The 27,500-nt window shown below is 44.6% G+C and overlaps 2 protein-coding genes across 2 annotated transcripts in view; both read left to right on the top strand.

Annotated features, from left to right (window-relative positions):
- med4 (mediator complex subunit 4) overlaps positions 1-11,413 on the top strand; it is a gene marked incomplete at its 5' end in the record, with an annotated part of 20,002 nt that extends 8,589 nt beyond the window's left edge. The window contains 3 exons of the mRNA XM_083639361.1: positions 1,142-1,228; positions 3,087-3,218; positions 9,761-11,413. Of these exons, the coding sequence (XP_083495487.1) occupies positions 1,142-1,228; positions 3,087-3,218; positions 9,761-9,933 (392 nt within the window). The 3' untranslated portion in view covers positions 9,934-11,413. The remainder of the gene's footprint in view (positions 1-1,141; positions 1,229-3,086; positions 3,219-9,760) is intronic.
- Positions 11,414-14,987: 3,574 nt separating this feature from the next.
- The window catches only part of sucla2 (succinate-CoA ligase ADP-forming subunit beta), a 43,602-nt gene continuing 31,089 nt past the window's right edge, over positions 14,988-27,500 (top strand). Inside the window, exons 1-2 of the mRNA XM_083639355.1 lie at positions 14,988-15,077; positions 22,703-22,895. Of these exons, the coding sequence (XP_083495481.1) occupies positions 14,994-15,077; positions 22,703-22,895 (277 nt within the window). The 5' untranslated portion in view covers positions 14,988-14,993. The remainder of the gene's footprint in view (positions 15,078-22,702; positions 22,896-27,500) is intronic.

Below are 27,500 nucleotides of genomic sequence, written 5' to 3'. Positions count from 1 at the left end.
CCAAGCTAATAGTACTCTCCGTCTGGCTGAAAGTGTGACCATGTCAGTCTCGTTCCAATTAAGATAATTAAGCATGTCTGCTTCTCTGGCTCTCTCCTGACACCATCATTGGCTACTAATTGTGACATTCTAGTTATTAAAAGTTGTTTTTTTAATGAACTAAACCCATTTGTCCTTAATTACTTTTCACATATTTTTGTGTTAACAGGGCCATGCAGAGACCTTTGGAGGGGCAGGTGCTCAGTGTTAAAACAACAAACTACTGCATATTCAGAGTAGGGATGTCAACGGTTAACTGTTAACCGGTTAACCGCCGAGAACGTCTCTTAAGCATGTCAGTTAAACGGTTAAATGGTTAATTAGCATATTAATTTGCATACAACGTGTTGCCAATTTGGCGATCTTTTTCCTGCTTTGTGGGAAACAATGTTAAGTATATTCAAACATGGCACAAGGGTTAAAAAAAAAATCTTTAATTGGCCAAATCTTTGCCTATGCTGTATATTCAAGAAAAATATTGGTATCGGCAGATATCCAAATTCGGGTATCGGAATCGGATCGGAAGTGAAAAAATGTGGATCGGTGCATCCCTACTATCCTATCAAATACAGGAGAAATTGCCAAAAAAGAAAAAGAAAAATTGCTGGGTTTCTAGATTGTCATATATAACCTATTTTATACGTATGAGCCTATTATTACCCTTAAACCAAGTCCCAATTAAACGAACAAATCAAACCCACTCATGCAAAGGGATTTTCTGATGGCCAGATAGTCTTATTACAAAGGAAAGAGGGGAAAAAAGAATAGTCGAATATGAGTATTGAACAGGCAAATCCGATTAGACAGAATTCTGAGTCGGGTGCTGCAGACCTAGTCTGCGTGCACGCACCTCTCCGCCTGGGTGTGACACAGGTGAACGCACCTCTCCGCCTGGGTGTGACGCAGGTGAACGCTCGCTCAGCCTGGTGACTGTGGCTTCTCTCAGGAGGGTTAGGAGGGTTAGGTGTGTAACTAACGTTTGCTCTTTGCAGGAAGCATCTCTCTCTCAGGAGGGTTAGGTGTGTAACTAACGTTTGCTCTTTGCAGGAAGCATCTCTCTCTCAGGAGGGTTAGGTGTGTAACTAACGTTTGCTCTTTGCAGGAAGCATCTCGTCGGAGGAAATCATCAAGTACGCGCACAGGATCAGCGCCAGCAACGCCGTGTGCGCTCCACTCAACTGGGTGCCAGGTACCACTCCACAGCGCCGGGTCTCACCTTAAAACCACACATCAGCCAAGTCAGTGTTGCACAGTGTTGATATGATAGAGGATGGTGTGTGAGGTTTCAGACTGTAGTGTTGATATGATAGAGGATGGTGTGTGAGGTTTCAGACTGTAGTGTTGATATGATAGAGGATGGTGTGTGAGGCTTCAGACTGTAGGTCAGTGTTGATATGATAGAGGATGGTGTGTGAGGCTTCAGACTGTAGTGTTGATATGATAGAGGATGGTGTGTGAGGCTTCAGACTGTAGGTCAGTGTTGATATGATAGAGGATGGTGTGTGAGGTTTCAGACTGTAGGTCAGTGTTGATATGATAGAGGATGGTGTGTGAGGTTTCAGACTGTAGGTCAGTGTTGATATGATAGAGGATGGTGTGGGAGGTTTCAGACTGTAGTGTTGATATGATAGAGGATGGTGTGTGAGGCTTCAGACTGTAGTGTTGATATGATAGAGGATGGTGTGTGAGGTTTCAGACTGTAGTGTTGATATGATAGAGGATGGTGTGTGAGGTTTCAGACTGTAGGTCAGTGTTGATATGATAGAGGATGGTGTGTGAGGCTTCAGACTGTAGGTCAGTGTTGATATGATAGAGGATGGTGTGTGAGGCTTCAGACTGTAGATCAGTGTTGATATGATAGAGGATGGTGTGTGATGCTTCAGACTGTAGTGTTGATATGATAGAGGATGGTGTGTGAGGCTTCAGACTGTAGGTCAGTGTTGATATGATAGAGGATGGTGTGTGAGGTTTCAGACTGTAGGTCAGTGTTGATATGATAGAGGATGGTGTGTGAGGCTTCAGACTGTAGTGTTGATATGATAGAGGATGGTGTGTGAGGCTTCAGACTGTAGTGTTGATATGATAGAGGATGGTGTGTGATGCTTCAGACTGTAGGTCAGTGTTGATATGATAGAGGATGGTGTGTGAGGCTTCAGACTGTAGTGTTGATATGATAGAGGATGGTGTGTGATGCTTCAGACTGTAGGTCAGTGTTGATATGATAGAGGATGGTGTGTGAGGCTTCAGACTGTAGTGTTGATATGATAGAGGATGGTGTGTGATGCTTCAGACTGTAGGTCAGTGTTGATATGATAGAGGATGGTGTGTGAGGTTTCAGACTGTAGATCAGTGTTGATATGATAGAGGATGGTGTGTGATGCTTCAGACTGTAGGTCAGTGTTGATATGATAGAGGATGGTGTGTGAGGTTTCAGACTGTAGATCAGTGTTGATATGATAGAGGATGGTGTGTGATGCTTCAGACTGTAGATCAGTGTTGATATGATAGAGGATGGTGTGTGATGCTTCAGACTGTAGGTCAGTGTTGATATGATAGAGGATGGTGTGTGAGGTTTCAGACTGTAGTGTTGATATGATAGAGGATGGTGTGTGAGGCTTCAGACTGTAGGTCAGTGTTGATATGATAGAGGATGGTGTGTGAGGCTTCAGACTGTAGTGTTGACATGATAGAGGATGGCGTGTGAGGTTTCAGACTGTAGGTCACATGGTGCAGGGTTCCCATGGCTCTTTAGAAAATCTTAATTAAAAGGTCATAAATTGTAATCACAGAAATTAAGGTCTCAAATTGTCTTAAATTACCAGACTTTTCCAGCTGTTTCTGTATACTTTTTTGCCTTTACCCACTTAGTCATTATATATCCACATTACTGATGAATATTCTTCAAAAAATCTCATTGTGTCAATATTTTGTGAAAGCACAAAATAGTCATCTCTACAATATTGTGGGAATATAGATAGAGCTATTTGTTTCAATAGGCTCTCTCAGTGCAGTTTGACAGGGACTTTAAGGTGTGTCTGTTTGACCAGGTGACCCCCGCCGGCCCTACCCCACTGACCTGGAGATGCGAAGCGGCCTGCTGGGTCACATGGCCAACCTGCCGACCAATGGTGTGAATGGACACCTGCCAGGTGACGCACTGGCTGCTGGAAGGTTGCCAGGTAAGTCTAGCCCGGGATTGAATTGGCTTTGATACGAGGATATACACACACACACACACCCCCCCCCCGCCCACACACACACACACACAAAAACACAAACACACACACACACACACACACACAAACACACAAACACACACACACCAGTGTTTCCGTTTAACGAGAGCCATATGAAATCCATTGTTTTTTCCCAAATTCCGTTTTATTTGTCCCCAAATTCTCTTTTTTCCATTTTAATTTTATTTTAGGGGTTAGGAGCGATATTGTTTCTTTTTGTGACGACATGGCTCTCAGACAGCCTCTTCCACATGTTTCTCAAGCTGAAACCTAAGTTGTGAGGTGCAGTAAGGGTCCCACGCGAGACCGACCCCCCCTCTCAAAACACCCCAATCCAAAACTGAATCATTTCTCTAGCCCTATTTTACAACTATGAAATCATTTAGGTTACTACAATAACTAGATCTACTTCTTATTTTCATCATTAGGCCTACTTTGATCAATTTCAGACTACTTATGGAAAATTCCATGATTTCGTCCGTTTTTTCCGTTTTGCGGAAATCAGATGGCCCTACGTTTAAAACACTTGTACCCCACTGCTCCGTCTGATGGATATTTCTTACATTCGCGTTAGGGTAACCCTAACCCTAACCCTGGGTTTTACAAAAGTCATCACTAGAGGGAGACATCCTACCATCCGAAAACCCTGTGGTTTTTGACGTTTTTACCATTAAGTCCATCAGATGGACTGCAAATTTACATTAACTTAAATTATAACACACTTTATTGGTACTCCCAGCAAATTTTCACAAAAGTAATGGATTTTCTTTTCTTCTGCTCTCATCCTGGACCAAATACCTTGAAATTTGACCTTGAAAAGATATTTTGGAGTTGGTTGAAAATGTGGGGGAGTTACATGGTCTCAAAGTCCATTGCATAGTTTCCCATTGGTTTCAATGTTAATTTTGCACAAAAACAACATTTTTTGTGTGACTCCCAGCTAATTCTCCAAAAAATAATTATTTCCTTGATGTTACACATCTCACCTTGACTGAAGGGGTCAACATTGTAGTTTCTACTGTGTTTGGCAATTTCCCCATATTCCCCCAGTTTTGGCGTAGCAATCAATTCCATGCAGTTTACATGAAATGTACAGGAAATTGATCCCTATCCCAAACATGGGAAAATATTAGAAAACTCAATTTTACGCTGTACACTACTGATTTGAAGCCTTTATAAAGCTAATTTGTGTTTTTGGGGGAAAATGGCTGGTAGTTGAAAACATGCGATTTTTGCCTTTTTGGCTCAAAATATGAAAAATATGTTGTTGTTTTTTAAATATGAAAACCATCGACATAAATAAATAAATAGATGAAAACCCACTGATGATGTCACAATATCTGTGACATCATTATTGACCAAAATCATCTTATGACATCACTGGTGATGTCATAGTGATGTCATAGGTATTGTGACATCATTCTAAGATGGACCCTGCCAATCTTTGACACTAGGCATCTTGCATGCTAGTGGTGACTTTTGTTTTGTAAAACACCCCAACCTGCCCATAATATCAGACCCAAATCCAGTTTGCCTTTATGGGAAGGAAATAAATTAACTTTTTGTGTTTTTTACTGTACTGTACACAGTACTGTACTGTACACTGGCATTTGAGGGGTTAACATTCTGACTAAGTATGAAATGTTGGTATGAGGTATTAGGGATGAAGTTACCAATGAATAAGAAACCATAAAAAAATTAAACCTATCAATATAAATGTATTATAAATATAACGGTTCATCAGATGGACTAATGGTAAAGTGAGGATTTCTTTTGCAACTGCACATTTCTCGAAAAACTAAAGATGGATCAGAATCAATGTTGCTGCCAATCTTTGACATATCCCAAGCTATGATAATCCCCTCAGGAGAAATCCAGTTTGACTTTATGGGAAGGAAAATATTAACTTTTTGTCTTTTTACTGAACTTACTGTACATTTGAGGGGTTAAAATTCTAATAGGTATGAAATGTTGGTATGAGGTATTAGAGATTAAGTTAACAATGAATTATAAACAATAAAAAAAAATATATATTCATAAATTTATAAATATTAACACATTGAGTGCCAGCCGTTTTTTCAATGCTGTAGGTAAGTTGTGCCAGGTTTTTTTTTGAGGATTCTGGCTCATTTTACAAGAGCCGAGGATTCTTTTCTGTTAAGACTTCGTGAACACCAATCATCTAAAAAGAACTAATAGAATGTGTGCTTTCTCTGTCTAAAAGAGTTAGTTTGTAGAGTTAGTAGTTATGTAGATATTAGCCGTTGAGTACAGCATGGTTTCAGAGATTTTCAGATAGTTTTGAGATAAATGGATTTTTAGAACCACCTCACGTGCCTGTGATTATGGGTGCCCTTGGGCAAGTCTGTATACTGTTTTGTGTGTGTGTGTGTGTGTGTGTGTGTCTGTGTGTGTGTGTGTGTGTGTGTGTGTGTCTCCAAACTCCTCCCTCCGTAGGTGTGGCTTTGCAGTGTTTTGTCACAGGCGAGTTTCTGTTGCCTCACAGATCCCAAAAAAATAGAAGGGAATCGCAGGAGCGGGGAAGAGGAGAGGAGAGGCGAGGGGGGGGGGGGTTAGACACGGGAGAGAAATTCCTTCGCGATCCCCTTCTTCCAATCTTGAGGCAGCCTACTCCGCTCTGCTGCTGCTGCTGCTGCTGCTGCTGCTGCTGCTGCTCCTCTGGGCTGGTGGTGGTGGCGGCTCTCGGGCGAGTCTGGAAACGGGCTCGTTCGTTTCTTGAGGTGTCGGCTGAGAGCTTTGAAGAAGCTTTTGCGATTCTGGTCTTATTTATGCGCAAAGGTACTCGAGTGTGTGTGTGTGTGTGCGCGCGCGCGCGTGTGTGTGTGTGTGTGTGTGTGTGTGTGTGTGTGTGTGTGTGAAATCGAAAGAGTTTTCGCCCAGCTATTTCCTTGAAAATTAGAATGGCTTTCTCCCGCGGACTGGCTTTCTCTCTGTCTGGAGAGAACTGTCGCCACTTAGTGGTCGGTAAAATAGATTATACACATTCTCTTCCTCCAATATTGATATAGAAGACGTAAAAGGGGTTGATTGATGTCCCACCGTCAAAAAAAAAAAATGTTTATGTAAGACGAGATATCTCGTCTTTGGCACTCAACGGTTGGATTATGTAAGACGAGATATCTCGTCCATGGCACTCAACGTGTTAAGGTCCATCAGATGGACCAGTAATAATACATAGTGATAGTACAATTACTGTCATCCGGTAATTGCAGTAAAAAAGAAAAAAGGAAAATCAGTTAGTCTGGCACATTTAAATCTCTTCGGTCATAAAGTCTGGTGAAAATAATTCCCTCTCAGCACAATTTGAATTGTATTATACTAGGATCCGATCAAATTAACACGTTAAGTGCCATAGCCGAGATAATTCGTCTTACATAATCCAACGCTTGAGTGCCAGAGCCGAGTTTACTCGTCTTACATAAACATTTTTTTTTTTGACGGTGGGACATCAATCAACAACTTTTACATCTTCGAGATCACTATTGGAGCAAGAGAATGTGTATAATCTATTTTACCGACCCACTAAGTGTTGACAGTGCTCCCCCAGACGACCGAAATCAAAGAAAAAACTGCCGCGGGAGCAAGCAGCCATTCAAGGAAATGGCGAGGCGATTTTACAGTAATCCATTTCAGACTTGTCTTGGCCGAGAGCGGCCGCGCGCAGGCAGCAGCACACAGAGAGCGGAGAGCGATTTGCAAAATAGATTATAGGTGAAACACACTTTGAAACACCTCAGAAAGGCCAGAATCAACATCTGCCCATCGCCCACGCATTCCCCGGCCCATCTTGACTCGCACAAGGAGCGTCCGCACGCAGGCAAGCAGGCAGGCAGGCACGCAGGCAGGCAGGCAGGCAGCAGCAACGCGCTTCTGACACGCCCGCTGTAAAGCCAGGAGGAAGGAGGAGAAGACACACGGAGGGAGGAGTTTGAATGAGAGGGGTGTTTCCTGTTGTTATGGAGGAAATTACTGTTCAAAACTATTGTTTAGAATGTCTGACGGTCTTACTGATGCCAAAAATGAATGGTTAAAGTGACTGTTTCACAAAAAGCCATTTATCTCTGAATAAATTTCCAGACGCTGAAACCATGCTGTACTCAACGGCTAATATCTACATAACTACTAACTCTGCAAACTAACTCTTTTAGACAGAGAAAGCACACATTCTATTAGTTATTTTTAGATGATTGGTGTTCATGAATTCTTAACAGAAAATAATCCTCGGCTGTTGTAAAATGAGCCAGAATCGTCAAAAACACCCCTGGCACAACTTACCTACAGGATTGAAAACATGACTGGCACTCAATGTGTTAAATTAAATTTCAGGCCCTGAGGCATTAAATGTTAATCTTTGGGAAATTCATGAAAACCCACATTTATGACTTGTCTTTTCTTTTCTTTTTCCGAGCACAAGGGGATGCTACACAGTAGCGGTGGTTAATCATTAGCCATGCTGTGGTTTACTTGCACTTTCCAAACCCAGAAAGTGGGCTAAGCCTGGCCTAGCTAATAAGCCTGGCCTAGCTAAACCTGGCCTAGCTAAGCCTGGCCTAGCTAAACCTGGCCTAGCTAAGCCTGGCCTAGCTAATAAGCCTGGCCTAGCTAGCATACTGAACATTCAATCCATTCAACAGCTTCATACTGCATGCATACGACTATGAAAAGCAGTATGGAAGTAGCAACAGTGAAGTCCAACACGCCTCAGCCAAGCCTGGAACAAGAGCTTTTACCAGGGCACTTCAAACAGACTGCCCATAGGAACACACTGGGGGCCATACCTTAAGCCGCAAACGCACTGGGAGCGAAACTTGACGTGCGTCATTTGACGCGCGTCAATTTCTGTCCCTATAGCACACTGCAAGCATCAGATCTGAAATGTATACACCACGGAATTACAGAACCATCAGTATTTTGGGGAAAAGGCCACTCATTTATATGTAGGCACTAGGCAGGCACAATGACCGATGAAAAAAAGTTATTATACCGTAATTTTGAGCCCCTGTCATTCAGAGGCTGTTGGATCATCCTACCTGTCTGTCATCCAGAGGCTGTTGTGTGGATCATCCTACCTGTCTGTCATTCAGAGGCTGTTGGATCATCCTACCTGTCTGTCATCCAGAGGCTGTTGGATCATCCTACCTGTCTGTCATTCAGAGGCTGTTGGATCATCCTACCTGTCTGTCATTCAGAGGCTGTTGGATCATCCTACCTGTCTGTCATCCAGAGGCTGTTGGATCATCCTACCTGTCTGTCATCCAGAGGCTGTTGGATCATCCTACCTGTCTGTCATTCAGAGGCTGTTGGATCATCCTACCTGTCTGTCATTCAGAGGCTGTTGGATCATCCTACCTGTCTGTCATTCAGAGGCTGTTGGATCATCCTACCTGTCTGTCATCCAGAGGCTGTTGGATCATCCTACCTGTCTGTCATTCAGAGGCTGTTGGATCATCCTACCTGTCTGCCATGCAGAGGGGGAAAATGATGCAATCATTCTGTCCAAACTTTCACCAATCTAATCTCATCATGACATCCAGGGATAGGCTATATTTTGCTAGCCGATGCGTTTAGAACATTATTCTCACTTTGATCAGTCCTGCTATAATGTAGGCGTATTTACATGCTTGCTGTATTTAAACTGCTGTGAGATTTGTTTGAGGAGCAGCGAGACAGACGGGGATGAAAGTGGGCAGAGAGGGAGGGGGGCGGGGGGGGGGGCTCAGAGCGCTTTGGTCGCTGCTGGAACCTCATCTTACGCTCCAAAATCCAAACAGGTTCAGAGTACGGGCGTCAAGGCAGTTTGACGCGCGTCAGAACGCTCTTGGTGCGTGTTCGGCTGTTTAAAACAATGGGTGGACTTCAAGACGCGAGCGTCTGGCGCTCCCAGTGCGTTTGGGGCTTTATTCCCAAGTGCAAGGGCAGATCTTTGCTAGTTTCTAGCACTAAAAAAATCTCCCTTTTTGCTTTTAATGACCACTGGGTGGCAGAGACACGTGCTTTGATGTACTGACCCAGTGGTAATAAAAAGAAAAAAGGGAGATTTTGCGTACTAGAAACTAGAAAAGATTTGCCCTTGCCCTTGGGCGTAAGATATGGCCCTGGAGCACTCCTTTCAGTCTGCACGTTGGTAACTGACATTTCCACAGCTGATGTCTGTCATGCAGACTGAATGACTGCTCCAGTGTCTGACTTTGGATAGTCTGTTTGAGTGGCCAGGTCCAAAGTTTCAGTACGCAGTAAGTAAGTATGTACTAGTACCGTTTGTCGGTAGTGTGTTAGTAGGCTGTTCCTTACACCTACACTTACACTTGATGACCTAACGCACAGTTCTACCCCCCTCCCAGATGTGCTCACCCCTCAGTATGATTACCTAACGCACAGTTCTACCCCCCCCCCCCCCTCCCAGATGTGCTCACCCCTCAGTATGATTACCTAACGCACAGTTCTACCCCCCCCCCCCCTCCCAGATGTGCTCACCCCTCAGTACCCCTGGCAGTCGTCGGACGTCTCGGTGGGGATGCTGCCTCCTCACCACGGGAACGACTTCGGCCTGGAGCCTCCAGGACACAACAAGGAGAACGAGGACGATGTGGAGGCCATGTCCACCGACTCCTCCAGCAGCAGCAGCGACTCCGACTGAGTGTGTGCGTGTGCGTGTGTGTGTGTGTGTGTGTGTGTGTGTGTGTGTGTGTGTTTGAGTGAAATTGGGGACACACACCCGACTTAAGCCCAGGGGATTGGGGACGGTGGACGCCAATGGGGACAAAAGCCGTCTCCTGAGTTGGTAAAAAGCTGACATTTATTGTCCGTTAAATTAGGAAATAATGGAAATTTACCTTGGGCAGTCTGGCAACATACTAAAAACGGACAGCTGATTTAGGGGTCAGTGGTATATGGTTAGGGTAAAGGTCCTTACACATTGGGAGCCTTTTTTCGTGCGATTAATTCGCACGTCAATAATATTTTCCGAACCTGTCAGTGCAACCGTGCTGCATACCAACGGCGAAGTTTCGCCGAGCGTTATTGCGGCGTTTATTTTTTCGGACCACGGTCGATTTGTCCAGAAATTCGCTTCCGACGTGCACACATCTGTTGCTGTGATTGACAGGTGGGTCAGAATTCGCATCGCAATTCCGTGCTGTACATTCACATCGCTCTTGGTGTGTAACAGCCTCAAGTCTGCAGGGAATGCATGCAAGTATGTAAATAACCCAAAAGTGACCTAAGTAAGACTGTGACTGTGTGTGTGTGTGTGTGTGTGTGTGTGTGTGTGTGTGTGTGTGTGTGTGTGTGTGTGTGTGTGTGTGTCAGACATGGACTTGAAGCTGCTGTGGCAAGATTAGCATGTGGGCATCTCTCACTTGACCTTCACGGGTCAGAGGTCAGCCTCTCTCCTGCACGTCAAACCAGCTGCGTCACACCTGTTCTGTGGGGGTTGTTAGAAAGGCATTCTGGGAAATGTAGTAAATCACTAGCTGAAGGAGAGGTAGAGGGAGTGTGACTAGCCCTACGATCATAGCCTACATACCCCACATACCCAGAGAAGTGAAAAGATGTCTGTTTTTAGCTGAAATCCTATCTTGTAGCCTCAGAAAGAAGGAAGAGAGAACAAGTGGTGGTGGGGGATACGCTACCCTGCAGATTTCAGCTAAAAACAAGGTGTCAATTACGTCCTTTCAACTCAACTTGGCATCTCAGGGCTTGTGGAGACTTGGACAGGCAAGTTGGTCACCATTCACTTGAGTTGTTTAAGAAAATGCTGTAACTCTGTTTCCCTGGGAAGGGGGGGGGGCATGGGGGTGAGTAGATAATGACAGAATTTTCATTTTTGAGTGAACTTATCCTTTAAAGTTTGCTCCCCTCATGTTCCTGCCCAGCTGCCCTTGAGCAAAACACTCACTCCCCATCTGCTGGTTCACTGTGAGCCTGTCTGGATGTGAGTGTGACTGTGGTGAATATACCCATAATTAATATCCTCAGAATAATCACAGATTTGTTTTTTAAATAAACCCAAGTGCTGCTTATCAGACTCCATATTAGATTAATTAGGCTGTTTTACTCTGTCTTTTGAAAATGTTTCTTTTTGTAACGTGTGTGTGTGTGTGTGTGTGTGTGTGTGTGTGTGTGTGTGTGTGTGTATATATATATATATATACTCCTTGTAAATAAAGAAGTTTTTAGTAGGTGTGTGTTTTGGCCACAATCACTGTCATCTGCTTCTGACAAACTCTGAATATGTTACATGGAATTAGCCAATTTTCTATTTAATAGGCTTTCCTCATGTCCGTTGCATCAGTTTGATAGGGCTGATGTGGCGTTTTGAATAAGTTAATTAAGTTGTTAAGAAAATTATTTAAAATTATTTTATTTTAAATATACAGATAATGAAAAGTAAATAAAATGTATAAATATGTCAATTTTTCATAGTTGGTGCATCTCACCAATGTCAACTCAACAGAAAGCTAAAAGGGATAGTTGTGTTTTTTGATGTGTGGTTGTATGAGGTACTTGCATACAGTCAGTGTACTACATGCAGTAGAATGCAGTATGAGGTACTTGCATACAGTCAGTGTACTACATGCAGTAGAATGCAGTATGAGGTACTTGCATACAGACAGTGTATTACATGCAGTAGAATGCAGTATGAGGTACTTGCATACAGTCAGTGTACTACATGCAGTAGAATGCAGTATGAGGTACTTGCATACAGACAGTGTACTACATGCAGTAGAATGCAGTATGAGGTACTTGCATACAGTCAGTGTACTACATGCAGTAGAATGCAGTATGAGGTACTTGCATACAGACAGTGTACTACATGCAGTAGAATGCAGTATGAGGTACTTGCACACAGACAGTGTACTACATGCAGTAGAATGCAGTATGAGGTACTTGCACACAGTCAGTGTACTTACTACATGCAGTAGAATGCAGTATGAGGTACTTGCATACAGTCAGTGTACTACATGCAGTAGAATGCAGTATGAGGTACTTGCATACAGACAGTGTACTACATGCAGTAGAATGCAGTATGAGGTACTTGCTGACAGTCAGTGTACTACATGCAGTAGAATGCAGTATGAGGTACTTGCATACAGTCAGTGTACTACATGCAGTATAATGCAGTATGAGGTACTTGCATACAGTGTACATGCAGTAGAATGCAGTATGAGGTACTTGCATACAGTGTACATGCAGGAGAATGCAGTATGAGGTACTTGCTGACAGACAGTGTACATGCAGTAGAATGCAGTATGAGGTACTTGCTGACAGTCAGTGTACTACATGCAGTAGAATGCAGTATGAGGTACTTGCATACAGTGTACATGCAGTAGAATGCAGTATGAGGTACTTGCTGACAGTCTAGTCAGTGTACTACATGCAGTAGAATGCAGTATGAGGTACTTGCTGACAGTCTAGTCAGTGTACTACATGCAGTAGAATGCAGTATGAGGTACTTGCATACAGACAGTGTACTACATGCAGTAGAATGCAGTATGAGGTACTTGCATACAGTCAGTGTACTACATGCAGTAGAATGCAGTATGAGGTACTTGCATACAGTCAGTGTACTACATGCAGTAGAATGCAGTATGAGGTACTTGCATACAGTCAGTGTACTACATGCAGTAGAATGCAGTATGAGGTACTTGCATACAGTCAGTGTACTACATGCAGTAGAATGCAGTATGAGGTACTTGCATACAGTCAGTGTACTACATGCAGTAGAATGCAGTATGAGGTACTTGCATACAGTCAGTGTACTACATGCAGTAGAATGCAGTATGAGGTACTTGCATACAGTCAGTGTACTACATGCAGTAGAATGCAGTATGAGGTACTTGCATACAGTGTACATGCAGTAGAATGCAGTATGAGGTACTTGCTGACAGTCTAGTCAGTGTACTACATGCAGTAGAATGCAGTATGAGGTACTTGCTGACAGTCTAGTCAGTGTACTACATGCAGTAGAATGCAGTATGAGGTACTTGCATACAGACAGTGTACTACATGCAGTAGAATGCAGTATGAGGTACTTGCATACAGTCAGTGTACTACATGCAGTAGAATGCAGTATGAGGTACTTGCATACAGTCAGTGTACTACATGCAGTAGAATGCAGTATGAGGTACTTGCATACAGTCAGTGTACTACATGCAGTAGAATGCAGTATGAGGTACTTGCATACAGTCAGTGTACTACATGCAGTAGAATGCAGTATGAGGTACTTGCTGACAGTCAGTGTACTACATGCAGTAGAATACAGTATGAGGTACTTGCTGACAGTCAGTGTACTACATGCAGTAGAATACAGTATGAGGTACTTGCTGACAGTCAGTGTACTACATGCAGTAGAATGCAGTATGAGGTACTTGCTGACAGTCAGTGTACTACATGCAGTAGAATGCAGTATGAGGTACTTGCTGACAGTCAGTGTACTACATGCAGTAGAATGCAGTCGTTGTGGTCCCAGTTTGGAGAAATGGAGACCGGCCGTGTCAGGCAAGTAGAGCTGAGTGTGAAGGGAACACAAAGTAAAAATGCTGTCTGCATTCTGCTTCATACAACCCCCCACACACACACATATATATATACATACACACACATATATATATATATACATACAGGCACACACACATATATACATACATCTATCTATACATTTGGCAATGTGGACTGTCTCTGTTTCAAGAATTTTGGCCGGCCACCGCTATGCCGCGCCAAACACGCTCAATTCCTAGGCTTGCCCCGTGCTGAGCTGGCCCTCGCATACGCAGCTTGGCTGCTGCGCGGCCTCGCCCGCAGCTCGGCTGCTGCGTGGCCTCGCCGGCCCTATTGGCACGCGTGCAGTCTCCCTCAGTCTCTCCCCTGATCTCTCCTCCCTCAGTCTCTCCCCCCCTCCTCTCTCTCCATCAGTCTCGTGTGTGTGTGTCACTGACGACATAATCACTGATGACATCATCACTGAACTATAGCCTCAGCCTGCAATTAATCTGCCCTCATTTTAAAAATCCGGCTGTCAGGTCACCCGCACGGGTGCTCTTTACACCCCTGGAAAGTTCCAGCCCGATCGCATGTAAAACGACATAGCTGTGGCCGGACAAAATTCTTGAAACAGACAGAGACACTTTGAGTCCACATTGCCATCTTTATTATAATTTGAGAAGTGTTCGTCGTGTGTGTGTGAGCAGAATTTTGTCCGGCACCCAGAGCCAGATTTTTTAATTAGGTGATTGTCCTGTGATGTCATCAGTGATGTCAGTGATGATGTCATCAGTGATGCCATAAATTCAGTGATGATGTCATGTTCCAGACCAGGGGGTGCAGGGAGGTCCGCACGGGTCCGCTAGTATATATAATTCTACAAATAAATAGGTTGATAGGCCAAGTATAGGATTACAAGGTCATGACAGTGCTGCCTTCAGGTGCTCTTTGTAAACTGCGTATTCACGCACTGTTGGTTTATTTTAGTTAACACGCGGCACATTGCTAGCCTACGTTGTGTTTGTATATAAAAGCATACCATGTATGTAATGTAAATAATCACCCAAAAAGTTGTTTACATCACAGTCATCATGAATTGTTGGCATGGATTCCGCACTCTCAACTCCTATATTCCCGACGGTACCTTGAAGGGGCATTAGAACTCTGTAGTTCACCGCGCATGCGTATTGCTCAGTCTGATCGTGAGGGAGAGACATGGCTGCGTCCCTGATCTGCGGCCGTCTGACGGCTAGCCTGAGGAGCTCCGGGGCCAGGAGCTCACTGAACACAGCGTCCAAGGTGAGTGTGCGTCCACATACACACACACACACACGTTCAGCTGCACGTACCCGTATCGGACAGAGCGCTGCGGCTTCTCTAAAACGCCTACAGCTGCCCTACACACTGACAGGGTCAACCTGACATTAGCTCATCTCCATTGAGTTTCAGCTGGACTGGCTATGCTAGGCTAGCTAGCACGGAGTTAGCACGGGCTGTCACCGCTGCTGCACTACTGCTGCACAGCGCTGTTTAGGGAAACGCAGCAGCAAAAGGCGCAGTCAGGTTAGCCCGTGATACGGTACACGGCGGGGTTCGAACCTAAACACATGCTGCTGTGTGGAAGCAGTGAGCGGTGGTCCGCTGACCTCCAGCTGCGGGCTCTGAGGGGGGTCCTGCCCCGCAGCATCTGTCTGGTACCAGACTGATCACAGACAGCCTGCCAGCAGTGACAGGCAGCACTGCTTCTGTCGGCCGGGGAAAGCATGTAAGCCAGGACGTGTCAACACCAGTTGGTCTGCTGTTTAACGTTAATACAATACAATACAATATAAAGCCTTTATTAACGTTACTGTCATTCGTTGTACAGAATACAATGGAATTAGGGGCCCTACTCCTGATCAGTGAACGAAAAGACACAGGGGAACAAAACAAAACAACCTCAGCCAGGGCCGTAGCCAGAGTTCCGAAATAGGGGAGGTCCAGCAAGGGGAGGCGGATTCGGCGGCGCCCGTTGAGCTTTTTTTTTTTCCTTTTTAAGCCATATTTAGAGTAATATATCATTTTAAATCAACATTAGGATTATACTGTTGTGATGTCATTATTCAGTATATTCTCTTTCATGTCACCACCTGCTCAGCTCTCCTGTCAACATAATTGTAACTAACAAACACAAACTGTTTTAGCCAAATTCATATCAAAATGACACCTACAAACACAGGTACACAACCCAAGCCGTACACAACACACAAAGTCATCATCGATAATAAAAAAACCATACAGAGGGACATTTATTTATTCCTGATAGGAACGATTGAAAAATAAAATAAAATATATTATGTTGTTTTTACCTTTACACCACCTCTTTTTGTTACTTATTGGGTCATGAAACTGAAACCATGCATATAGCCACCTGCATACCTGACTTCGGGAGCTTGGCAATTGGCATCATGCATGATTAGCCAGTAGCATCCCAACGTGTCACACAGGTAACATTACTTAAGAGACAGACTAGACACTTACTTTCTTGGTTGTTGCTAAAAAATCTGTCAGTGTCACTCACTGTCTGTCGTTCACTCGCTCACTGTCTCGCAGCTCGCTCACCTTCAATTATCTCGCCAGGCAGACAGACAGTCATCACTCACCACCAGGGGCGGACTGGGATCATAATTCAGGCCGGGCATTAGATACCAAGCAGGCCAGGCCGATACGGGCCGACGCGCGTGAAAAAAATTGGGGCGTTTGAAGCTCAATTTGGGCCGTTTGAAGCCCAATTTGGGCCGTTTGAAGCCAGATTTGAGCCGTTTGAAGCCCTATTTGGGTCGTTTAATGCCAGATTTGGGCCGTTTGAAGCCTGATTTGGGCCGTTTGAAGCCCAATTTGGGCCAAGTCCAATTTTACAATGAGATGCACCCACTTTAAACCTGAATAAAGTAATAAAACCACTAGTAAACCAGTAGGCGGCGCCTGGCCTGCTGTTCAGTGAGTGGCCTGGCCTGGCCTGCAAAAAAAAAAAAAAAAAATTTTTTTTTTTTTTGGCAGGCTGAAATATTAGGGGAGGTCCGGACCTCCCCGTCCTCATAGCTAGCTACGGCCCTGACCTCAGCAAACATCCACAGCCAACAACACAAGTTCTCGTAAATACTATGCGATAGAATGTGTGTACTTATTGCACTAGAATACATGTAATATAGCATACAGTACATGTGAATACATGTGTATCCCTCATTTGTGTGTGTATCCCTTTAAGACGTGGTTCGCGGTCTTAAAGGGATACACACACAAATGCTGCATTAGGTGTCAATAGGTTAAAGGAGGACTAACCCCCTAGATATGTATCAGAACAGTGATTTGAAAATACCTATGGAAAAAACTAGGGCTGTGGCGATTCACTTATCTCCCGATTCGATACTATCACGATTCTTGGGTGCCGATTCGATTTATATTGCGATTCTTAAAGGACGGCTTTACCGTGGGGAATATGAATATATATCAATCTCACGCCCCTAAGGTTTTAGAATCCGTTGAAATATTTTGAAATTGGAGCTTCACTGCCTGACCTATCAGGCATCTCTCACATTTTTAGGGAAGCCGGATGACGCGTTACGCGTCACCCGGCTTCCCTCCCCGCTTGCGGAACTCGAGCGCCTATGAACTACAAGTCTTGTGAGCCATGGTCCCGCCTCTAGAGGTCCTCCACGCCCCTTCAGAGCTCTCGACGAAAAGCAAAAGGCAGCCATCTTGTCCACCCGCATAGCATACTGTAGCTAGGTTAGCTTTCCATAGCTCCTTGCCAAGAGACCATATCTCTGGAACGGAAGCACCAAAAGACACGGGACTGGCGGCATTGGAAAGCTCGTCAAATTTTACATCTAGAAGTAGGTGAGTTGAAGTAACGAAATCAACGCTGAGCAATGTACCCATTTTTACACATTTTTACAGAAAATAGTTACAACATCAGATGCGCGTAACTCCTACGAAAATGCCTTAAAATGCATGAAATTTTTTATGAAGACATCTCCCGACATATATACTACCGTTTACATTTGGTGCAATTTGGAGGCAATTTTATTTTCGATTTATTTCTTCTTCTTTGTATCTTTTATTGTCGAAGCCTTCTTCTTCTTCTTCTTCTTTGAGTTTTATGGCGGTTGGCAAACATATATGTGCATTACCGCCACCTACTGGAGTTTGATATCAGCCAAATGCCTGAGGGGTGGGCATGAAAACGAAGGCCACGCGAGCCCAGTGCATTGTGGGAAATGTAGTATTTCGGGTCCCCGCACCCGCCCCTCCCCTCCACCACCCCCCCCCCCCCTCCACACAGAGTGGATTTCTGGTGATATCTCTGACGGGAAACAACCAATTTCAAAAATTTCAACGGATTCGAAAACCTTAGGGGCGTGAGATTTAATATATATTCATATTCCCCACGGTAAAGCCGGCCTTTAAGTATTGCGATTCTACGATTATTGCGATTCGATATTACGATTTATTGCGATTTTTGTTTATTTTTTTCTTTTCTTTTTTCAGTTTGTTTGCTTTTTTACACTAGATTAGAACATGGGAAAAGTTGAATCATACACTAGAGACTGTATATTATATCATGAGTAGGGCTGGGCGATATAGTTAAAAACAGGGGCGGACTGGGATCATAATTCAGGCCGGGCATTAGATACCAAGCAGGCCAGGCCGATATGGGCCGACGCGCGTGAAATTTGGGCCGTTTGAAGCCCAATTTGGGCCGTTTGAAGCCAGATTTGGGCCGTTTGAAGTCCAATTTTACAATGAGATGCACCCACTTTAACCCTGAAGTGTAATTATTACTTCAGACTAACTAATAAAGTAATAAAACCACTATTAAACCAGTAGGCAGCGCCTGGCCTGCTGTTCAGTGAGTGGCCTGACTTTTTTTTTTTTTTTTGCGATTATCGATTCTGGAATAAAAGATCGATCCAAAAAATCGTGACATTAAAAATCGCGATACTTAGGTGAATCGATTTTTTCCCCCACCCCTAGAAAAAACCAAGAAATGACATATGCTCTTGTCTATACTAGACTCTTTGGCTGTGTTCTAGTCAAGATTTTTTTTCGGAAATCGACGCCATTACAGTTTGCCTACTGCCTCAAAAATAATTTATTTGAGAGGGGCAATATCTTTATCAATATCAACAACTAGCCAACGCTGGTGGCCTGTTTGGAAACAGCTTTGCTCAAAATGATTGAAAGTTATATCAATTTGGTAATTCAGTGGCGAACTAGAAATTTAATTATTTTTCTGCATGTATCTCTATGGCAGCGTGTCAAACTACGTTACGAGAGCAAAGTGACATGGGCTTGTTACCGCAGCACACCCACAATAGGACAAACCTCTCGCTCTGGGGTAACACAATGCGAGATTTCTCCACGTAATTCCCTCGTCTAACTAGAGATAAACCGCGCAATGAAATCCGTTTTTAATTTGCGTTTTAGGGCTTTTCGTGATTCTTGTTAAAAGTTGCAGCACCTCAGATTTTTCCTCTCAGGGCGCAGGAGGCAGCGCAGCAGGGCAGAGCTCTTCTCCTCCTCACAGACTGTTCTCATGCAAATCCCCCCGAGCACACACACACACACACACACACACACACACACACACACACAGAGCCAGTCGCTCTGCTCTGCTGACTACATTTCCTGAAAAGTTGGCGTTGCTTGTACACAGTGACGATATTATATTAGCCGATATGTTTAGAGAAGCTTTGTCACGTTGTCACGTCGTAGTATAGCGTTATATTTTACATGTCCGCTAAACTGCGACGAGATTTGTTTGCTGAAATGTCAGACTGTTGAAAGCCCCCGCCTCTCACTGCTGCTGTGTGCTGCGCGCGGTGCATGAGAGAGCAGACTCCCGTTTGACTGGCCGAGAGAAAGTGCTTCCAAGTCGGACTGATAGCCGCGGAAATGTCAGACTGTGCTCTCTCTGCTCTGGCCGAGTCCGAGAGAGCCCAGCTGCTGCTGCGCGCGCCCCCGGAGCTTGGTGCTAGTGCATGAGGTTACAGTACGACTCTCTCCCGCCCGCTCCCGCCTGGCTGGGCTGGAGACAGTGCTTCCAACTCGGACTGATAATATAAACATCATCATTCGAGCTTATCCAGGTAAGATATTAATAAAGTAGTGACACATTCAGCGGGAAACTAACTATAATTAAGACATGTGCCAACTTTGACGACGTTTGGTTCAGTATTTTAAGAGCAAACTTCAATAGGAATAGGCTTGGAGTTCTGAGGAGCCAAAAGGGTACAGGGGGGGTAGGGGAGTAATTATCTTGAAATCCCATAGTCTTTGGGGACAACCTGACGTCAGGTTGTACCAAATCTCCCATTCATTTGAGAAAAAAAAAAAAAGCAGTGTTCGACCTTTAGAGGGCGCTTATGCCAGATATGCTGCTGAAAAATGATACAAATGGTCAAATGGCAACAGTTTGGTGTCAAATGTGGAAATTTTGACCAGCATTCTTCACACATCACCCCCAAAGTCATATATATTGGTTAAAAGCTGAAAAAAAGTGTTTTGGGGGTTAGTTCTCCTTTAAATCGAAAGCCTTTATCTGCCAATGATGTGCCGAACGTCGATACCATGCGTCCATACTATAAAACATTGCTGCAGTGTGTGATATGCACTTATAACAAAATTGTCAACTTCTGTAACTTGTGGTCTTTGTTTTAACTTGTAATCGTGTAAATGCTCAAAGTGACAATTAATTAAACTTTGACCTACTTACCCGCTGACCTTAGCAAACAGCTACTGCTGCTCCTCCGCTCGACCTCACGCTGAGCGAGGAGAAGATGGCTTCTCATGTGAAGGAAGCTTCAAGGTGAGAGAAGAGAAGAGACTTGTCATGTTGAAGGCAGCTTCAGGAACAAGCGAACCACAGTGTGTTGGAACAAGCCGGAAAAAAGCTCTGGCTACAGAAGCAGATGTGACCAGTAGCGGCTGGTGCAGTTTTTGTCCAGGGAGGGCTATACCAAATATAGGCCTGGACAATGGGGTTGAAATCAATATGATAATAATAAGGATTATTCTCAATATCATATGTTTCACGTATGCAAAATCAGTGTTCATCTCATTGAACTGAATGGTGATGTCAAACAAACCTTACATTTTCAAATAATATTCCTGCCATACCTCATTTGATCAGTTTTTAAGTAACATTTGCTTGTCATCATCAATTTAGACAGCAGAAATGTCACTATTAAAAGAACTTCATATCATCACGATGATTCTACTGAAAGACAACAAACAATAATAGGCTATTGAATTATCATCCACTCCAGCCCTAAATCAAGCAAGTAGTAACGGACGTTAGCCTACTAGTAGCCTACCTTCTGAATCATATGGGCAACAGATTAGTAGGCATATAAATCACGGAGCAGATTACAGAAATAGACAGTAACCTGGTCAGCAGCCCTCTGATCTCTACATCAAACTTCCCTTTAGCATCCATATTTACTTGAAAAGCACATGGCATAAACACTTTGGAAGAAGGACTTGCCACAGCATGTGAATGAGTTACATTACATTACCTATGAGGAAAGCACGTTCGTGCATGCAAATAGAGTCCGTCAAGAATGCATTGCCGTCGCTCTACCTGGCCCCACCTCCACCTGGTCGCTAGATACCAGCGCCCCGAATCCCTTTGTTTTGAGAGTAAACAGCACATGTGCAATTTACACAGATCCTGGCTTAGCACTGGTGGAAGCCGGAAGTGCCCGGACGGCGTCCGTGGCAGAAAGTAGTTGACCCAAAACAGTACACATGTAGATCATTATGAATCTACATATTTATTGCAGATTATATAGGCTACTCACTATCTAATATTCACCTCGCTCATAAAAAAAAATATATATAGGCTATATATATATATATACGTTTTATTTCCCCCTCATTCATGTGCGTAGGTGGGGCGGCGCCCTGGCGCCCTCTAGTGGCCGGCCGCCACTGGATGTGACGCATTTTTTTGTGGTTGTTTTGTTATTCTGAACCTGTGTGTCTTTTCTCTATTCTTGTCAGATCACATCTGTATCAGATACGGCTTACATCCTGGACCATAGCAACTGTTATCCAAAACAAATCGGATATGAGCAACAATTTGGAATTGAAAAATCAAAGCTAGTTTACTTGGAAGTGCAGCTAGCTAAAAAAATAGAGATCTAAACTTAATTTATATAGAGCACCTTTGTACAAATGAATGGGATTCAAAGTGCGTTGGGTTCCAGTGCAGCAGATGAAATGGGACAGATTACAGCAACAGAGTCAAATACACAGAACAGTTAGATTCAAGCAAAAGATAAGACGCACATGAATCTAAAAGAAGACAAATAAGATGAGCTAAAACACTAAATATGACAGACAAAGCCACAAGCTAGGCTTTGTGCTGGCTTCAAATATAAACATTGTCCACTTAGTTGGCTTGATTTGACTGTGGATTGTGGATGTTCTCAGGTTGTGGGCGTGAATGAGGGGGGGGGGGTCTTTTGGGGAGGTCCAAATTAGGCCCAGCCCCCCCTCACCGTGTTGTCTCCTCAGGTTGTGGGCGTGTCTGTTGGGGGGGTCCATTAAGCCTAGTGTCCTCTAGTAAGAGAGTGGCGTCAGCGGAGGACCAAAATGCGAGACTCATTAGCCAATGAACAGCCAGGAATGGGTCTCGCGCTACTTGTGCATGCTAAAATAAAGCTGATAATGTACAATTTGACTCAAGGGGGGAAAAACCCTTTCAGAGTACAACACAAACTGTCTATTTTGCTGCAACTGGACAGTGCTGCTTTTTTTACTCAAGAGTTCCAATTTCTACTTCCTGGAAAAAAACTGGTCCATTGGAGTGAATGGAGATGTCGGAACTCTTCTATTATACGGCTCTGATTAAGCCCTCACCATGTTTGTCTCCTCAGGTTGTGGGCGTGTCTGGGGGTCTGTTGGGGGCCCATGTGGCCCAGCCCCCCCCTCACCGGCAGCAGCAGCAGAGGAGCCTGTCCCTGCACGAGTACATGAGCATTGGCCTGCTGAAGGATGCGGGCATCTCCGTGCCGGCCGGCATGGTGGCCAGCTCCTCCGACGAGGCCTACTCCATCGCCAAGCAGATCGGTAAGAGCAGCCTGGAGAACATGCTGAAGGGACAGAGCAGCATGGAGAACATGATGAAGGGACAGAGCAGCATGGAGAACATGAGCAGCATGGAGAACATGATGAAGGGACAGAGCAGCATGGAGAACATGAGCAGCCTGGAGAACATGATGAAGAGACAGAGCAGCATGGAGAACATGATGAAGGGACAGAGCAGCCTGGAGAACATGATGAAGAGACAGAGCAGCATGGAGAACATGATGAAGAGACAGAGCAGCATGGAGAACATGATGAAGAGACAGAGCAGCCTGGAGAACATGATGAAGGGACAGAGCAGCATGGAGAACATGATGAAGGGACAGAGCAGCATGGAGAACATGATGAAGAGACAGAGCAGCATGGAGAACATGATGAAGGGACAGAGCAGCATGGAGAACATGATGAAGGGACAGAGCAGCATGGAGAACATGATGAAGGGACAGAGCAGCATGGAGAACATGATGAAGAGACAGAGCAGCATGGAGAACATGATGAAGGGACAGAGCAGCATGGAGAACATGATGAAGGGACAGAGCAGCATGGAGAACATGATGAAGAGACAGAGCAGCATGGAGAACATGATGAAGAGACAGAGCAGCATGGAGAACATGATGAAGGGACAGAGCAGCATGGAGAACATGATGAAGAGACAGAGCAGCATGGAGAACATGATGAAGGGACAGAGCAGCATGGAGAACATGATGAAGAGACAGAGCAGCATGGAGAACATGATGAAGAGACAGAGCAGCATGGAGAACATGATGAAGGGACAGAGCAGCATGGAGAACATGATGAAGAGACAGAGCAGCATGGAGAATATGATGAAGGAACAGAGCAGCATGGAGAACATGATGAAGGAACAGAGCAGCATGGAGAACATGATGATGAAGGGACAGAGCAGCATGGAGAACATGATGAAGGGACAGAGCAGCATGGAGAACATGATGAAGAGACAGAGCAGCATGGAGAACATGATGAAGAGACAGAGCAGCATGGAGAACATGATGAAGAGACAGAGCAGCCTGGAGAACATGATGAAGGGACAGAGCAGCCTGGAGAACATGATGAAGAGACAGAGCAGCCTGGAGAACATGATGAAGAGACAGAGCAGCCTGGAGAACATGATGAAGAGACAGAGCAGCATGGAGAACATGATGAAGAGACAGAGCAGCATGGAGAACATGATGAAGGGACAGAGCAGCATGGAGAACATGATGAAGAGACAGAGCAGCATGGAGAACATGATGAAGAGACAGAGCAGCATGGAGAACATGATGAAGAGACAGAGCAGCCTGGAGAACATGATGAAGGGACAGAGCAGCATGGAGAACATGATGAAGGGACAGAGCAGCATGGAGAACATGATGAAGGGACAGAGCAGCATGGAGAACATGATGAAGAGACAGAGCAGCATGGAGAACATGATGAAGGGACAGAGCAGCATGGAGAACATGATGAAGAGACAGAGCAGCATGGAGAACATGATGAAGGGACAGAGCAGCATGGAGAACATGATGAAGGGACAGAGCAGCATGGAGAACATGAGCAGCATGGAGAACATGATGAAGGGACAGAGCAGCATGGAGAACATGAGCAGCATGGAGAACATGATGAAGAGACAGAGCAGCATGGAGAACATGATGAAGAGACAGAGCAGCATGGAGAACATGATGAAGAGACAGAGCAGCATGGAGAACATGATGAAGAGACAGAGCAGCATGGAGAACATGATGAAGAGACAGAGCAGCATGGAGAACATGATGAAGGAACAGAGCAGCATGGAGAACATGATGAAGAGACAGAGCAGCATGGAGAACATGATGAAGAGACAGAGCAGCATGGAGAACATGATGAAGAGACAGAGCAGCATGGAGAACATGATGAAGAGACAGAGCAGCATGGAGAACATGATGAAGAGACAGAGCAGCCTGGAGAACATGATGAAGAGACAGAGCAGCATGGAGAACATGATGAAGAGACAGAGCAGCCTGGAGAACATGATGAAGAGACAGAGCAGCATGGAGAACATGATGAAGGGACAGAGCAGCATGGAGAACATGATGAAGAGACAGAGCAGCATGGAGAACATGATGAAGAGACAGAGCAGCCTGGAGAACATGATGAAGAGACAGAGCAGCATGGAGAACATGATGAAGAGACAGAGCAGCATGGAGAACATGATGAAGAGACAGAGCAGCCTGGAGAACATGATGAAGAGACAGAGCAGCATGGAGAACATGATGAAGAGACAGAGCAGCATGGAGAACATGATGAAGAGACAGAGCAGCATGGAGAACATGATGAAGAGACAGAGCAGCATGGAGAACATGATGAAGAGACAGAGCAGCATGGAGAACATGATGAAGAGACAGAGCAGCCTGGAGAACATGATGAAGAGACAGAGCAGCATGGAGAACATGATGAAGAGACAGAGCAGCCTGGAGAACATGATGAAGAGACAGAGCAGCCTGGAGAACATGATGAAGAGACAGAGCAGCATGGAGAACATGATGAAGGGACAGAGCAGCCTGGAGAACATGATGAAGAGACAGAGCAGCCTGGAGAACATGATGAAGAGACAGAGCAGCATGGAGAACATGATGAAGAGACAGAGCAGCATGGAGAACATGATGAAGAGACAGAGCAGCATGGAGAACATGATGAAGAGACAGAGCAGCATGGAGAACATGATGAAGAGACAGAGCAGCATGAGAACATGATGAAGAGACAGAGCAGCATGGAGAACATGATGAAGAGACAGAGCAGCATGGAGAACATGATGAAGAGACAGAGCAGCATGGAGAACATGATGAAGAGACAGAGCAGCATGGAGAACATGATGAAGAGACAGAGCAGCATGGAGAACATGATGAAGGAACAGAGCAGCATGGAGAACATGATGAAGAGACAGAGCAGCATGGAGAACATGATGAAGAGACAGAGCAGCATGGAGAACATGATGAAGAGACAGAGCAGCATGGAGAACATGATGAAGAGACAGAGCAGCCTGGAGAACATGATGAAGGGACAGAGCAGCATGGAGAACATGATGAAGAGACAGAGCAGCATGGAGAACATGATGAAGAGACAGAGCAGCCTGGAGAACATGATGAAGAGACAGAGCAGCATGGAGAACATGATGAAGGGACAGAGCAGCATGGAGAACATGATGAAGAGACAGAGCAGCCTGGAGAACATGATGAAGGGACAGAGCAGCATGGAGAACATGATGAAGGGACAGAGCAGCATGGAGAACATGATGAAGGAACAGAGCAGCCTGGAGAACATGATGAAGAGACAGAGCAGCATGGAGAACATGATGAAGAGACAGAGCAGCATGGAGAATATGATGAAGGAACAGAGCAGCATGGAGAACATGATGAAGGAACAGAGCAGCCTGGAGAACATGATGAAGAGACAGAGCAGCATGGAGAACATGATGAAGGAACAGAGCAGCATGGAGAACATGATGATGAAGAGACAGAGCAGCATGGAGAATATGATGAAGGAACAGAGCAGCATGGAGAACATGATGAAGGAACAGAGCAGCCTGGAGAACATGATGAAGAGACAGAGCAGCATGGAGAACATGATGAAGAGACAGAGCAGCATGGAGAACATGATGAAGAGACAGAGCAGCCTGGAGAACATGATGAAGGGACAGAGCAGCATGGAGAACATGATGAAGGGACAGAGCAGCATGGAGAACATGATGAAGAGACAGAGCAGCATGGAGAACATGATGAAGAGACAGAGCAGCATGGAGAACATGATGAAGAGACAGAGCAGCCTGGAGAACATGATGAAGAGACAGAGCAGCCTGGAGAACATGAGCAGCATGGAGAACATGATGAAGAGACAGAGCAGCCTGGAGAACATGATGAAGGCACTAGGGATGTTCATTTTGAAAATTTTCCATATTCGATAATCAGTGAAAATTAACGATCAATTATCGATTATCGATCATATTAATACTTATATATATATATATATATATATATATATATATTTTTTTTTACAAAATGAATGCCTATGGCAGAAAATACGAAAGACAACGTGTTCTCCTCAATGAACTCTTTATTTCAATGTGTCTCCTCTCCAACACTCTGCTGTCCCCGGGCGCATGCCGGTGTGAATTTCCCATGTTTAAAACAGTTTTGTTGGCACAAAGGCCCGTGCCCAGCCAGAAAACTAGAGACTATATGAAGCTCCACCTCACGTTAGTCGGCTGTGCAATGGAGTGGGGCGAGGAGGAACGAATTCCACCCAAACCTAGTCCAATTTTTTTTTTTTTTTTTTTTTTTTTAAATAACAAAATCGATCCAAATTCCACAGAATCGATTCCAATCCTTAACGATCAATTATCGATTTTCGACGATTGATGAACATCCCTAGAAGGGACAGAGCAGCATGGAGAAATCAAACGGTAATGTCTAAGAATGCAAAGAAATGTAACTGGCTCGTTAAAAGTCGCATTCCAGGAATATTATTTAATGGTTTGGCGATATTGGCGCGCGCCTCGCCGCCTCACAGAGAGCCTGGTTGTCAGGAGTCGCTCCTCGGAGATTCCAGGCCGACGTGCTTCAC

The sequence above is a fragment of the Poromitra crassiceps genome (genome assembly GCF_964638095.1).
Source record: "Poromitra crassiceps genome assembly, chromosome: 6".
NCBI lineage: Eukaryota > Metazoa > Chordata > Actinopteri > Beryciformes > Melamphaidae > Poromitra > Poromitra crassiceps.
The sequence above is the reverse complement of the archived record's forward strand: the minus strand, read 5'-3'. Positions and strand labels throughout refer to the sequence as shown.